Source organism: Zerene cesonia, chromosome 7 (genome assembly GCF_012273895.1).
Source record: "Zerene cesonia ecotype Mississippi chromosome 7, Zerene_cesonia_1.1, whole genome shotgun sequence".
Taxonomy (NCBI): Eukaryota; Metazoa; Arthropoda; class Insecta; order Lepidoptera; family Pieridae; genus Zerene; species Zerene cesonia.
In genome coordinates this window covers 305950-321352 of record NC_052108.1, presented here as the reverse complement: position 1 = coordinate 321352, position 15403 = coordinate 305950, and the positions used below count along the sequence as shown (strand labels likewise).

At 36.4% G+C, this 15403-nt stretch overlaps 2 protein-coding genes across 2 annotated transcripts in view; one reads left to right on the top strand and one right to left on the bottom strand.

Moving 5' to 3' along the window:
* The window catches only part of LOC119840679 (E3 ubiquitin-protein ligase znrf2), a 91764-nt gene extending 80147 nt beyond the window's left edge, over positions 1 to 11617 (top strand). Inside the window, exons 2-4 of the mRNA XM_038367381.1 lie at positions 8695 to 8790; positions 9195 to 9300; positions 11092 to 11617. Coding sequence (XP_038223309.1) covers positions 8695 to 8790; positions 9195 to 9300; positions 11092 to 11149 — 260 coding nt within the window. The 3' untranslated portion in view covers positions 11150 to 11617. The remainder of the gene's footprint in view (positions 1 to 8694; positions 8791 to 9194; positions 9301 to 11091) is intronic.
* A 2167-nt stretch (positions 11618 to 13784) lies between these two features.
* LOC119828179 (protein virilizer) overlaps positions 13785 to 15403 on the bottom strand; it is a 14128-nt gene continuing 12509 nt past the window's right edge. Inside the window, exons 7-10 of the mRNA XM_038350278.1 lie at positions 14820 to 15057; positions 14207 to 14275; positions 13984 to 14057; positions 13785 to 13876 (exon numbers count right to left, since the gene is read on the bottom strand). Of these exons, the coding sequence (XP_038206206.1) occupies positions 13812 to 13876; positions 13984 to 14057; positions 14207 to 14275; positions 14820 to 15057 (446 nt within the window). The 3' untranslated portion in view covers positions 13785 to 13811. The remainder of the gene's footprint in view (positions 13877 to 13983; positions 14058 to 14206; positions 14276 to 14819; positions 15058 to 15403) is intronic.

Below are 15403 nucleotides of genomic sequence, written 5' to 3'. Positions count from 1 at the left end.
ACACACACACACACATCATTTAGTTCTTAATATTATAATTATGAACACTTTGATGTTTTGAATGGCCTACCGATATCAACGCGAATTTAGCGATTGTCTAAAATTGTTCTATAGATGACGTCACTATAAGGACACTCTGCCTTAGAAACAGGCTCGCTACCGAAATAGACGGATCGAGGCTGTTCACGACACCGGTCCGGGACACGCGATCACTTGTTGAATGCTGTCAGATCGATGGACTTTGTTGGTTCTATATAAATACGACTTTAGGAGGTCAAGGGGATTCATATATTTTGTTTAGTGGAGCAGTTCTATTATTTGTATATAAGTATGTTCCCTAATAAGCAATCAACACACATCGATTATTAAAAGTGAGGAGATGCCAAATGCATGATGTGTGGATAGAAAAACGATTGACGCAATCAACTGGCCTAGACGAATGGTAGACGCTTTTTATCTATACAACAATCAATCGACTTTCTCTAGCGTTTAGACATATAGTTTAGACGAATAGATTATATTGTCCCTAGGGAAATTCCTAATTCCATATGTCACGTCAACTTATCGTAAGTATGCGTTAATACTATACGCTGAAAAATCTATTATATTATGGTAGGTAAGTGACATTTGTCTACGCCTGCTGATGACTTGTAACTGTCTCCAATATGCGTTTGTCTAAAATAATCGCATTTTGTGTTGAAAATTATATCTTTATACCAGGGGAAGAGTAAAAGTAGATATCGAACGGAGGCCCGATCTCTCCGCCCGTGTTCGGTTTCTATTTGCTCTAAGGCGAGAGTTTATAAATAGAAAATATGATTAATATCATACCTCCAATATATTCAATAGGCTCTTAAGAGTATACATAAATCTTTGTGCTGAAATCTCCAGGGTTTCTAAGATAATAAGGCACCTACTCTTCCATGATCATTACTATTTATTTCTATTAGAACTTCTATTATATTTGAGTATGTATTTGAGTATGTATATGTTACCTCTTCTATCAGTTGATTCTCGCTCTTCCTCTTCTCGATCTATTTGATATGTTACTGTTATGTACCTATATTCTTAATTGTAATTAACAGTGTTTTAAATAATAATAGACATCATTGGACACCGGTATTACGATTCTATATCCGCAACAAGTAAAAACGTCAACCATTAGCGCCAAATTATGCGCAATCTATAATTTTGACAGTTTTAGCTGTCAAATAAACCCGAACGATTATAGATAATTAAAGTACTTTAAAAATGTAATATGCCGCCCGCAGCTTCGCCCGCGTGGTTTCGGACGGACTGAAAACGAACTTTCATACAAACTTTCACCCCTCCTACCTTCGCGATAAAAAGTAGCCTATGTCCTTTCTTAGAAATTAAAATATCTCCATACCAAATTTCATGCGAACTGTTTCAGTGGTGTAGGTGTGCTAAGTAACAGAAAGAGTTACTTTCGCATTTATAATATTAATTATGGAAGTATGGATTAGATAGTCACAATAGCAAAGGACTGATTTCTGTTATTTAACATTTTTATTTTCACTTGTGAAATGTTGTATTAAAGTATACATGAATTTCCCATACACCGAGGAGTTTTATTCTGAGCTAAAATTATTCAAAGTATTCGCTAATGCCAAGGCTGAATACGAATATGAAAGAAAAATGTCAAGTGCAAGAAGTAAGGTTCCGGTAATGCTTATATGTATGTATATTGTACCTACTGTATCAGGTATGTGAATTATATGTTAAAGATACAAATAAAATAAATCTTACTCCTGTGCTGCATTCAAAACTATTCCATATACTGGTATGTTTTTTAAGAATTTTCAGTAGTAGTATGATGAATTAATTCAAATATAAATCTAATTGATTTACTAGGTTAATCTAAGAACTTGCTGGCTTGATCTTATCGTCTCTTGAAAGTCGTCCTTTATATAATTTTTTGGCCCATTAATAACCCGCTTAATATCTGTTTTCGTGACCAATGGAAAACTATTTCTTTGATAATATAATCTCTCTCTAATTAATCAAAATCGGCTCAACTATCTCGTTGTGAAAATGAAAATGAACATACATATAAATATGTAGATGGATTACAATATAAATACGTGTGTGTACGTAATGTGTTTACGTATGGATTTATATGTGTGTTATCCAAAGTATATTACTGATAATACACGCTTATCTAATTGTATTAATTAAATTATCCTCGTCTCATATTTCTTTGATAGCATAGTTTACAAATTAGCATAGTAGTACAAAAAAATTATATGCACTTATTTCAAACACGCCTCTATAAGCTACGCCTGTATGTTTGTCTGTAACCGACTCTTTTAGACTCGATTTTGATCCATTATTAAGACAGATTTATTTCAAGCTTTGCACTCTTATCAAGGAGTGGTGATTAGACAATAATTTCACGGGTCTATCATATTATCCTGATTAGGATCGTCGGGGTTGAAAATTACTTACGTAAAAGAGAAATTTAGTTGGTGTTTTTATTAGTTTTTTGAGACTAGGTGTGTTACTCATAGTTTATATTATTATGTTTATACGATATGATGTATGTAGCTGGATCTTTAAAAAATATGATGTGCATAGAATGCACTTTTGTTCGTTGGGAACACGGAGCACGTAAACGGCACGTCTCGCGGCGACACGCGCCCGGGCACGTTCTGCGCGCTGTCACGTCAACTCACTCGCTTCGAGGGAGATCTTGAATATTTCTTCGCGAGTGGGGATTGGAGATCGTTTTAGTTATGTGTTTTGACGATTTGATAACGCTTCTAAAAGAAGGCTATTTGAATATATCAATGATTGAGTTTTTATTGAATCACAAGTCATTTTAATTCCATGTCAGTGGAATTGATGAAGTGACATGGTCATCGATAGTAGATATCATGGTTTGATGAGAAATTAAACTATTATCTATTAATTTACTTTTTTGTATATTTATAGGTATACTAAGCAGGTGCTGCTACTTATATCTCATTATGATTATAGAAAAAAAGCCTGTTATGATTGGGTTTCCCAATAATCAAAATATTTTTTGAGGGTTAAATAAATAAGCGAGGGTGTATTTGTAATTATATTTATAATTGCCACGTGTGTTGTACATGTTTTATTTAACCAATTACTCATTGGTTAGTTCACATGGCGTTGATATTTGATTAGATTTCACTGGGCTATTTGGTCCCATTATTTGAAGTTATGTAACAAATTATCTACGTTAAATAACAAAACAATTGAACATAAGTTTATTCACATTATTTCTACTTTTCTTTTATTTTGCTTCCACAGCAAATGTAGATACATAATACGTAATCTGATTTGCAGTTGATATATTTTACCTCCTATAAAAATAATCGTAGTTACTTCCCATTACTCATTATAAGAGTATTTCTCATCTCGCAATAGCAACAAAGAGACGTGATGCATGCAAACTATTTTAATAAAGCGCCGTGGCACGTGGTTTTATGTGCATAACAATAAAGCTGGCAGGATATATCATAGGGAGACTACTTGTTCGCTTAGCAGACTCTTCGGTACGCCTACATAAACGTACATGTAATCGTTATTTTTGTTTTGTCGGTTTAATTTCTGCGGCGGTTCGGTTGTGAGTGGGTTCGTGGGGCAGGGGCACATGGCGATCGGCTGGAACGGCAGGCAGAAGCAGGGTGGCGTCGGTCGCTTGCAGGGCAGTGTGGGGCAGGGTCGCTTTGTTGTCGTGGTAGTGCTGGTGCTTGTGGTGGTGGTGGTGGTGACGATTTTCTTTAGTGGCACCTTTGGTGGGTCCGGCTCTTCGCAGGATGGCGGGTCTGGACAATCTGGGACCTCTGGAAAGTGGAGATTGTATCTATTAAGGAATAATTCTTGATGTACAGACTAGAATGTCGTCCATAGTTTTTTAAACGATTCTAAATGTTTGAGGGAGTTAGTATACTAAAAAATATGCCTCTACTTCTAGTAGTAATGATGGAGGATTTGTCAATTAACATGCTAGCTTTAACAATGCATTTGTTATTAATAGAATCTTAGGTAATATTATTTCAGCTGATTTATGGGTAATTGAAAATTAAATGAAACTGAAATCAATGGCGCGATTGTTCCATTGTTGCATAAAACAAGGGAATTAGTTATGCCAATCTTTTTGTATGCAACAAGCAGAGTGCCGGAAGTGAATTAAACACTAAATCTCATAACGTCCACACATTTCCACTTGTCCAATAAATAAGGAATCCGTATCCGGAATAAATAAATGTCACTTTGTATTCTTTGTGTACAATGAATTTAATTCATTGCCATCCAGGGACGTGTGTATTTTAATTAAGCTTATATTCGGAAATAATAAAATTATTCTGCATTTTTGTTTCGATATGGAAAGCGGAGGTCGGATTTAAAATGAGAAATCGACGACACAAGCCCTAGAGAATAGAGAGATATTCGTAATTCGCTGTCATTAGTGTTGACATAACATATCTACACTGATTAAAAGTTAAGATGCAGATAGCATTCAGTACGAAAACATATCCCGTACAAATATGAAAGAAACGTATACCTTGCATATCGAAGCAGTCATCTCTGACTGTGGTAGCACCGGTCGTGGTGGCGGTTTGCATGCGTTCAACCCTCCGCTCCTTGCATTCGTTGCACATTGCGCAGTAGACCTCCAGCATCTCGCTGGGGTCGGTCCGCTCTCTGCAGCGGCGGCACGCGAGCCGGCAGTCGACCACGGCGGCAGCGTGCTGCAGGCACGACAGGAGGGCGAGGGTCAGGAGCATTGTAGGCTGTTGAGTTAGAAATAAATAATTATCGACATTAAGATAGACGCAGCAATTCTATTATTATTAGAAAAAGGCAAGAAATCCGATTGTTAAAATTTGTGCACTTAAAGGAGATAAAGCAAAAATCTTACGGAAGCCAATCTAAAAACAGCTCTCACTCATGATGTTATATAGCCTGTAGTCTTCCTGAACATATTGACTATTCAGCATAAAATATAAATTCTATTCCAACCAGTAGTTCCTCAGATCAGCGCGCTCAAATAAACAATCTTTTTAGTCATATTTTATTAGAATAGATTATTACCTATTTACGCTACGTTTTATTTATTTATTTATATATTACATTATGGAGTTTCAAGGAAAAGCATACGAGTCTAAAATAGGTTAATAATCTATAATTAATTCAAGTCATATCAACTTGATATACAAGTACAACGCCAAAGCACCTTATTAGTATAACAACGTATCAGAATGCTTACGTATGTACCTACAATAAATAATTACAATAGCATTTTCTATTCAGACATGCATTAGTGTTAGTGCGAAAAGTTTTTAAGTTATAAATGTGTTCAAAAATCACGTTTATAATCGGCCATGATGAAAGCTTTCACGTCGACAAACTCGACAAATTCTGCGCTCCGAGGATTTCGGGTTTTAACGTAAAATGTGAAATGAGAGTTGAATAGTTGTTTAATGAATCTATTCTCTATCTGGTTGGATATAAAAGCCGCGGCTGAATTATAGCCTCTTTCGTCGCAATCAACGTCCCAAAATTAGATTTACTCCGGTGAAAATATTTTTAAAAAAATTTTTTACCCGCACCTCTCTTGTGTGTTTCACGTTTCCATTTTTCAATCACGTCGGTTATAAATCTAAAATGTTTATTGGAAATAAAATGTGCCGAGGTTTTTGTGTAAGGAAAATAAAATTCGAAATGAAATGGGTTTGATGTTTGAACGCGCACACGGGGTATATATGTGGACGTGTTTCTATGACATTGAGATTGATATTTGCTCGCTCGCTTGTTTATAACTTTTCGGGAGGTATATTACGGACGTTGCTTTTCACTTGTATTCATATAAATGTAATCGGGGGACAAAGTTATTATATTTGGGAATCATTTGGAAACATTTTATATTTACCAATATAACTACACTAATAAAAAGTTATATTATCCATTGACAATTAAATTTATATTATGTTATGATCTGCAAACCTACTTCAAGCACTTAGGCATGGAGGAAGACAATATCGTAAGAAACTGGGATGTTAGAAATGCATCCGGGAAAGTCAATTTCCCGTTTGTCGTCGAATATTGAGCAGCGCCAGCTCCGTGGGAATATGAAAGGAGAGGGAGGGGAAACGAGCGGAACGGGAAGTTGATATCGGATGTGATACGGTTTTATTTTAGTGGTTGTCGCGCCATTGCTATTTGTGAAAGGATATTGAGGAAAATTGGCTGATTATTTAACTGAATTTTATGATGGGTAGGAGATTTCATGTACGTTGAGTGTGTATGTGCTTATTTATATTATCTGGAAGATGACTCGTTAATGATACAAGTTATGTATAATTTATAGTCATACAGTTATATTACAGTTATACATAATTCACAGATTGAGTAAAAGTACTCTATGTGACTCTCTGCCTTTTCACTATCTCCAAATAACTATAATATAAATATAATAAGTAATAGCAAGGCCAACAGACAAACATACGTACTTTCGAATTTATAATGTTATTAAGGATAACACTATTATAATTTATATTGACCATATATCCAATTTAAAAATATCAAGAGTTTGGTTTGCGGAAAAAATTTAAATTTAAATCGGAGCTCTTTTTTACGGTTTAAATGGGAAAATGCTTAAGTTGAGTACAATAGACCAATAGACACGTTGACACGTGTCAACTGTCAGCCGGTTATTGAAACTTGACAGCGGAGCGGCGTGACTGAGTTAGGCTATCGGCTATTCTTTATGCGATATACTTAGTTATACCTAGGTATGTATATATAGGTGTTGTGGTTTTCATTCAATCTCTAAGCGATATACAAACATCATTATATCATCATATAAAACAAATAGGTATAATGATTATAATTTGTCTTTAAAAAAAGCAGAACCCCAGGGGTCAACGTGATCTCTGAAAGTATTACAAATTCTAGGGTGGGACAAAGACAGAGCTATATCGGTTAGCACCATCGCTTTTCCAACCCAAAATTAGTTCTGCTTTAAGACGTAATTGTCTCATTTTTATATGTATGTGTCCATAAACGTAATATGTTTTTTTTTCTTCCACGGGAACCTCCCCTGGTCATATAATCATTTCACCGTCTTATAATATTTTTCAACGAACTATAATGAGTATTATACGTGTATGTACCAAGCGAGAATATAATCTTTCCCTGTAACACATTTTCATACAGTTACGATAAAAAGTTGTCGCGCGAAAGGTTAACAGACACACACATCCACACATCCATACATACTTACAAACTTTCGCGTTTATAATATTATTTGGATCTGCATATCACCTTTACCTGGGTGTAATGTCCGCTGACCGTTCACTTTAGCTTCATTGAGTGTCATTGCGTTTGTTTAATAACCAATCGCTCGTACTGCATTCAGAGAATTGTCTGTCGGATCCATTCAGCGCTATTTCTATTGGATTCGTAGCGAACCGACGTTCTGTTGTGAAATTGCTGAATGGAAACGTTTATGGCTCGAAAACTTGCCTTTTTAACGCATGCTATTGGACTCTATTGGATTGAATTTACAATAGGGTATGCTTTGTGTCTGAAAATAAAATTAAATGTCAATTTTTGTGAAGGGAAATGTTGTAAGGATATTTTATTAAATTATCCTTACTAATATTGTAAAGGCTCAGTATTTGATCTCAAAATATGTCTTAATATGATTTCCAAATTTCTTTCACCAATGGATTTGTACGTGATCCATTGGTGCTATAAACTATGTAACTACAACAGGCGAAGCTGGGGCAGACCACTAGATTAATGTGAATCTTTAAATGAGTAATTTCAAAAGAAGACGCGAATTCCAAATCAATATTGATTGAGATATGAGAAATACAGATCCAATAGGGTAGCTATGTAATATTCTATTGTTCGCTTTATATTCAAATCAGATATTGATATACGGTCTATTGTTGACACTGAATTATTAAAGCGAGTTTACAATATCATTACGGTAACCAATAATGATATTCAAGAGGACAATTCGTTGAATAAATTTGCTCAAATCGATTTACGTTTCATTTTTGTGAAAGTACTCGTTGTATTGAGAATTCTCGTAGCAAAATCAATGATTCTTTTAGGTATCCAGCTATGATTCAATGAATTAAAAGACCTGCGGCGATAAGACCCCTTTTTGGTATATTTTGTGACATACTGGGGGAGATTTTCTTAATATTTTCATTTAAATGTTTTACAATAGCTAAATAGGTGCGTTGACGTCCATTATTTCAGAGTCAATGCCATCTAAATGTATGTTATTTACAAGTAGTAAAACAGTGTGTGTTGCGGCTGTGGAAAAGTCCATGTAAGATGTATTAGTGATAGGCTATGGCATAGTATATATATTATTCAATATTTGTCACCATCAATTAAGAACAGTTTGTTATCTGGCGAGTTCTACATTCTAATCTAACGCTTTTTGCAATCTTACGTTTTTATATCTAATGCGCAACTGTCTCCTTTGAGATTGGTTTTCGTGGTCGAAATTCGGTCGCTAGAATTATTGTCATCATTATTATATTTTTGGTATATCGCATAAGTTATTTCGTCCTTTCATCCTTTCATCCTTCTCCACCTGAAATATGATTTCAGGAAGGCCCAGCTTTCATTTATTTGTTATTGATTCATGTGTCTAAAGCGATATTCTTATTGTTACAGGAATAAAATGTCCAGTGTGCAGCAAGTTCGTGCTGCCGGACGACATCGAGTGCCACCTCGTCATGTGCCTCACCAGGCCACGTCTCTCATACAATGGTGAGTAGCTCTCCTTTGGTTTAGCCGTGAAGAAGTCTCTGACTAGAAACTTTTCTTAGCAAATTTGACAATTTTTAATGGGGACAATGCTAAATTGTATTTGTGGTGAGGTAAGGATTATTGCATATTAACTACTTTATTATCATTTCGTATGTTCTGTTATTTTTTTTAAGCATTAGCGTTTAAAAAAGCCCTGTTTAAATTCTTGCGGTTTAACCTAATTTGCTCGGAAAGGATCTATTTATTTCATACTTAAGGAAGGATTTCGAAAATAAATTAAAAAATCTTTTAATTATCCATTACAAGCATATAATAAGCAACATATTATATCCCTACGCATGTTTACATTAAGATATCATGTAATATGAGAAAAATATATAAAACGTAGTCGACTGCATTTACAGAGGACGTTCTGAGTGACTCGAAGGGGGAGTGCGTGATCTGCCTCGAGGAGCTGTGTGCGGGCGACACCATCGCCCGCCTGCCCTGCCTCTGTATTTACCATAAGGGGTATGTATAACACGATCATCGTGAAACTAAAACATAGATGACCGGTCACAACTCCCTGATATGTTCTGTTTAGCTTATCAGTTAGTTAACATGGCAGATAATGTACGGCAATAAACGTCGAAGAGTTGTAAAAAGGCTATCAGTGGACAGTGAGTAGTGGAAATCGGCCTTTCGAATAAAATTTACTAAAGCTCCGGTTATTGTCGGTCTAACTACAGTATCTACATGTGTTTGATTTGCTAACTACTGTGGATAAGTCAGTTCTAAGAAAGTTTAACATGTTATCTGTCACATTATCACTTAATAAGGGATAATTCTTAATTAAACAAGATAACGAATGAACTCTTAAGACATTTTCGTAGCGAGCCAAGAGATATATTGATGCCAAATGTAAGCCGAGTCAATCCCGGCCGCAAGCCGCTCATTTGGCTCGCCGTCTAGTTGGGAGTTCAACGGTCTTATCGGCTGTTCAGGCGGCTGAGCCTTATCGATCTGTGGTTGGATTTGCATACCAGCCTTGCGACGCTTACGGCGGGAAAGGAGTTATTGAGGAACAGAAGATATGACCGACTGATCTCGACTCCAGTAGGCAGGGATTTGTCAACTGGAGTCGATATCTATAGTAAATAATTCTAATTGTACGGGACGTATAAGGACACGCGTTAAAATTAAAAGAGTTCTCGAGAACTCCTCAATAAAAGTTAGGCTACACGTGGAACGTGTGCTATTTTGTATATGGATAATAAACATTGATATACTTATTCACTACAAGAATAATTTGCTATTACAACATGGATCTACCTTTGTTAGACGGAGCGTAATTTAAAATTGTAGTAGCGAATATACTTACTGATTGTGGTATTTTCAATTGCGGTGTACGTAAAATAATAATGTCTGATACATCTCTCGCCATCTCGATAATCCAATGTATTATTTGTTAACTTTTGAAACGATTATAAGGATATGGAATAAGAATTTGTTAGCAGCATTTTGGATTCTCATACGGGCTTAAGAGAACGCCGAGCAATGAATGTTAGATCCGATATATTCAAATGGTGCTTCCCATCTGGTACACGTTATACAGGCAGTTTGAAGTTGAAAACGTGTTGTTTAGTTTCATTCCTATGTTTTCCCTCGCAGTTCTCCGGTTTAAGACACCCATGAAGTGCAAAACAGCACAGATTTAAGCGTAACCGATACCTTTTACACATTTACACATTAACGTATCAACGTAGCGCTGTCCAAATTAAATTCGATTAAACTGTTTCTTTAATTATATTGAAATGAAACTTTCGTTGTCGCTTTGTGATAAGAATAGACTGTCAAAGTAAAAGTGCAGCTCAAGGTGCAAGCGCAGGTGCGCTCAGAACTTTGCAGATAAGAAACGCGCGAATTCGTATTAGATTTCGAACAAAAGCGCAACTCTGCATTTATAATGTTAGTAAGGATTTTATTACAAATGTAAATTTTTAGTTCATAAAACTGCTTGGAAAATCAGTCTACAGAACCTTTATTTTTATTAAAAATATGGTTATCATGATTCTATTCAAAAACTGAAAATCTGTAAAAGATGTAATCTGTAGTTTACATTTTCAGTTATTTGTTTCATATAGTTTATTGTGTTGATTTTATGGCCCCTGTAACATAACTTTCTGTACGACCATTTTATTCATTTAAATACAAGGTTTATTTTGTTATATTTCCACTGTAAAGCAAGATATGTGCTAACATCAGAACATAATATATTAAATTCATTTTTATAATTTATTAATGAAACATTTTGTTTTTCAGATGTATAGACCAATGGTTTGAAGTCAACAGATCGTGCCCCGAGCATCCCGGCGACTAAGCGCCGTGCGCATGATGCTCCCCGCCACGGGGCACACGCCACGGGGCACAAGCCACGGGGCACACGCCACGGGGCACACGCCGCGGGCCGTAAGCCCAGCCAAGTGCCATGTCGCGAGTGATAATTTTATACAATGAACAGACTGCGGCCCACGGGCCTTGTAAATATAACTATGCTAGTGAGATGTTTTACCATTTATTGAATAAAAACTAAAAAAAAAACAAAGACAATTACGCGAAATTATCAGTGTATTTAATTGAATTTTACATCGTTATGGTTTCGTTGTGTATGTATTGTAATTGTATTGTATATTATGTATAGTTTCGTTGGGTTGCAAGTGTAGCTGGTTCGCCGCTCGCAGCTCGCCGCTCGCCGCCAGCTCCGCAGTACACATATCTGTTGGCTTATGTATTATATCATTTGATCTTTTTTCATCTTGATAATAAAGTTGATTTGTTTCTAAATTTTCGAAACTTGTTTTATTTTCGTTTCTGCTAGTTAATGCTTTTATCGGAATAAATTGTATCACGGGCATCGATTTTAGTTTCAGGGGTTTTTGGATATAAAACGACTAGCAGTACATATGTTAGGTAACCTTTATGTTCTTTACACATGTGGATAGTCTTTTATCACGTAATGTTTTTAACATATTTGGATTTGACACCTGATTATATTCCCATTAGGACCCCTCGGAAGGCACCAGCTTTTATATATAAAGGTTTCATCAAAATTCGTTCACCCTCATGAAAAACAATCGAATTGAAAACTTCTCCTTTTTTTGTCGGTCAAAAAGTAAATACTTTGTGAAATGATGAACCAATATATACAGTTTGCTTTTTATAATCAATCAAATGTGTAATTTTAATTAAATGAACGAAATAATTAGTTTCATGATAATATTAACGTGAAGCAGGATTTTTTTAATACAAAACTCCACGTTTGTATAAACTGTATGATTTTATATTTCACTAGACGTTCGTCCCGGCTCCGCCCTGATATCAATATTCCTGTTTTATCCCAAGGGTGCATTTAGAGCATTTAGGTATAGGCCAGTACCTATCCTAGAAACTACTGAACTGATTCTAATAATTCTTTCACCTTTGGATGTGTAGGTACGTGATCCCTTAGGGTTATATATGTTCTACGGGTGAAACCGGAGCGGATCGCTAGTATTACATACAAGTAAAGTATCATCAATGGGCTTATTACAAAAGAGTATCAAAGCGATTTATCTAATTTTCTGAGCCAATCTGAGCCAGCATTCCCGGTTTCGAGTTTCTTCGAAGCCAGTTGACAAAGTAAAATGTCGGTTAAAATAGCAAATGAAACGTGTCAAGCACCCGACAGGCCCAGAATAGTATACTTCTTCGTTCTCGGTATATTACATTAATGCTCTAAAAAGCTATACTAAGAAGACGTAAAGGTTAACTTCGTTCGTAAAAAACAGAAAGTATAATAAACTAACCAAATCTAATACGTTTTCTTTGAGATCACACGAACTGGTGAAAGGTTAGTCTTAGAGGTTTATTGTCATATTTTTCCTCAACAAATTCATCTTATTTTTCTACTTTTAGTTACGTTTAAAAGACTCCAGTCAATAATCCATGTGGAATTAATAATGGTGGATGTTCCCAAATGTGCCTCATAACGGCTTTGCCCAGCGAAGAAATACGATTTAGCTGCGTTTGTCACGCGGCCTTTACCTTAAATAGTGACTTTAAAACGTGTATGCTAGCAAAATAATTTTTCTTATGCATCCGTAATACAATGGTTCAGGGCAAAGCTATTGATCCATTTATCAAGGACACACATGACATTCTATATCTAGATGTTTCCTAAAGCACTAGAGTTGGAGTAGATTTTAATTCACGAAATGAACAGATCTATTATTCCGATATTAAAGATCAAGGTTTGTACTTTGTACAGGATAAACAAAAATGGGAAGAATAAGAACAAAGTATCAAGGGCACAAAACGTGGGAGAGGCTTTTGACTTGGCGTCTATTGACTTAATTACACTACCGTATATAATGGGTCTGTGAATGTTTTATATATTCAAAACGGAGCAGATAATACGTGGTCTAAAAATCTAATAGGTGGTCTAGCCAGAACTAGGGCGACAGTAGTATACCTAAAAAAACGGTTTAATTTTCTTATCGGATTGTATAAGAGCAAACACAGGCAATGACAATGATATATTTCTATTCCTAAAGTATAAAATGTTGGTGGCCGAATGGGCTATCTATAGAGTTCGAAGAAAATAGACATCCAACACTCGACATTAGATGGAAAAGATTTGAAAACTATAAATTCCAGTATCATACTAATTATTCATATTATACCATATTATAATTCCAATACCAGCATGCCTTTATTTATCCAATTGGAAGGAGTAAGCTATTATTCGAATTCATAAATTAGTGGTAAAGAAGAAAACATAGCACCACCCAACAGATTCAAATCGTCCCTTGTTATAGTATAAATAATAACAAATGCCAAAAATTTTGTTTTGCGACCGAAAATAATATCACACAAGAATTGTTTGCGAGATGTGGATGCCTGGAAAATGTTGTATGTTATTTTATTTCAAAACATATTACATATTTTGAAAGAAAATCGTAAAGTAAAACACACAAAAACATGTGATATATTATATTCTGTGTCTATCGCATAAATGACCGGTGTCTGGGCCCACGCTGCATCCTTGCGCCACCCCAACCCATTCCGCCTGAAAAATAAAATTAAATCTTTAAAGGATAATTGCTTAAACAAGTGATAAACACTATCAAATTGAATTACGCAATATTGTCTGATTAATATGAATACAACACAAACCCATCATATAAGGCGAGGAGGGGGGAAAGTGCCCCACGTGCTGTGCCCCCATTTCCCAAGCGCCACGACCGCGACTGGAAAATATTATTAATTATTTTCCATTACTACTTTTATGTACTTAATTTTGTCGCTTGATGCAAACAAGATAGAAAGAAATAAAATCTTTTCTCTATTGAATTTTTATAAATGTTAAATTTGTTAAAAACATAGGTGATATCCTCACAGCTGTCGGTAGTGCGGGTGCGGGCCGGCGAAGCGGCCGCGCTCCGCCGCCGCGCCGCGACGCCCGCCTCTGGAATCACAACAAAATCATTATAATTTGCTGAGAGATGTTAAAATTAAATTTGTGAAATGCTTTAAAGTAAAATTATTGGCTTTACGTTTCTGCGTTAATTATCAATGTTATAAATATTAAATTGAAAGACAAAAGGTTAATAAAATACGAGAAAATGCACTTGTTAACTAACTTTTAGGTATTTTACTATTAATACCAAAATACGAAAACAGGTCAAAAGAAAACTACTAACTGCGCACCGCGGTTTCACCCGCGTAAGTCCGTAACACGTAGGAATATCGGGATAAAAAGTTGCCTATAAGTTATTCCAGTTGTCCAGCTGTCTACGTACCAAATATCATTGCAATCGGTTCAGCAGTTTTTGCGTGAAAGAGCAACAAACACACACACATCCTTACAAACTTTCGCATTTATAATATTAGTAGGATGGGATACATAATTTTTATGGACGTTACGTTTCACAAACAAGTCGCGCAGGACGCGTTATGCGTAACGCGCGATTTTAATCTGTTACGTCACGCGTTACGGCGCGTCAACTCACCTGTTGATCTTGGGTGCGTACACGTGGTGCAGCGCGGTGAAGTCGTCCACGTGCAGCGAGGGCGGGCGCGACGTGTTGGGCGGCCGCGAGCGGAACGCGTCCGCCCCCGCGCCCCCCGCGCCGCCCCCGCCCACGCCCCCGCCCGCGCCCCCCGCGCCCAGCCCCAGCGCCGCCCCCGCGCCCGCGCCGCACACCCCCGCGCCCAGCCCCGCCTCGCCCCGCACGCGGCTCAGCGCCACTGCACACACGAGAAATGTTACTCACTACTCATATGACTATCACTTGGAGTTAGATTTTAACTCGTTTACTACGAATACGACGCCTAACTCTCAGTGTCGGAGAGCGACACGTAATTATATGCACACACAATAAAATAAACGAAGATCACACAGTTTTTAGGGACAAGAAAAACGGCATCAATGTTCAATATGAAACTATGTACTTTTTTTCTTAACTATCATAACCAATATACTTTAATTGCAAAAAAAAGATGGTGGCAACCCTATGTGATGTTATGTCATGTGACATGTGTGATGGATCATGTGTGCTGTGTCATGTATGATTTCAAATCTGTCATAAGTTGG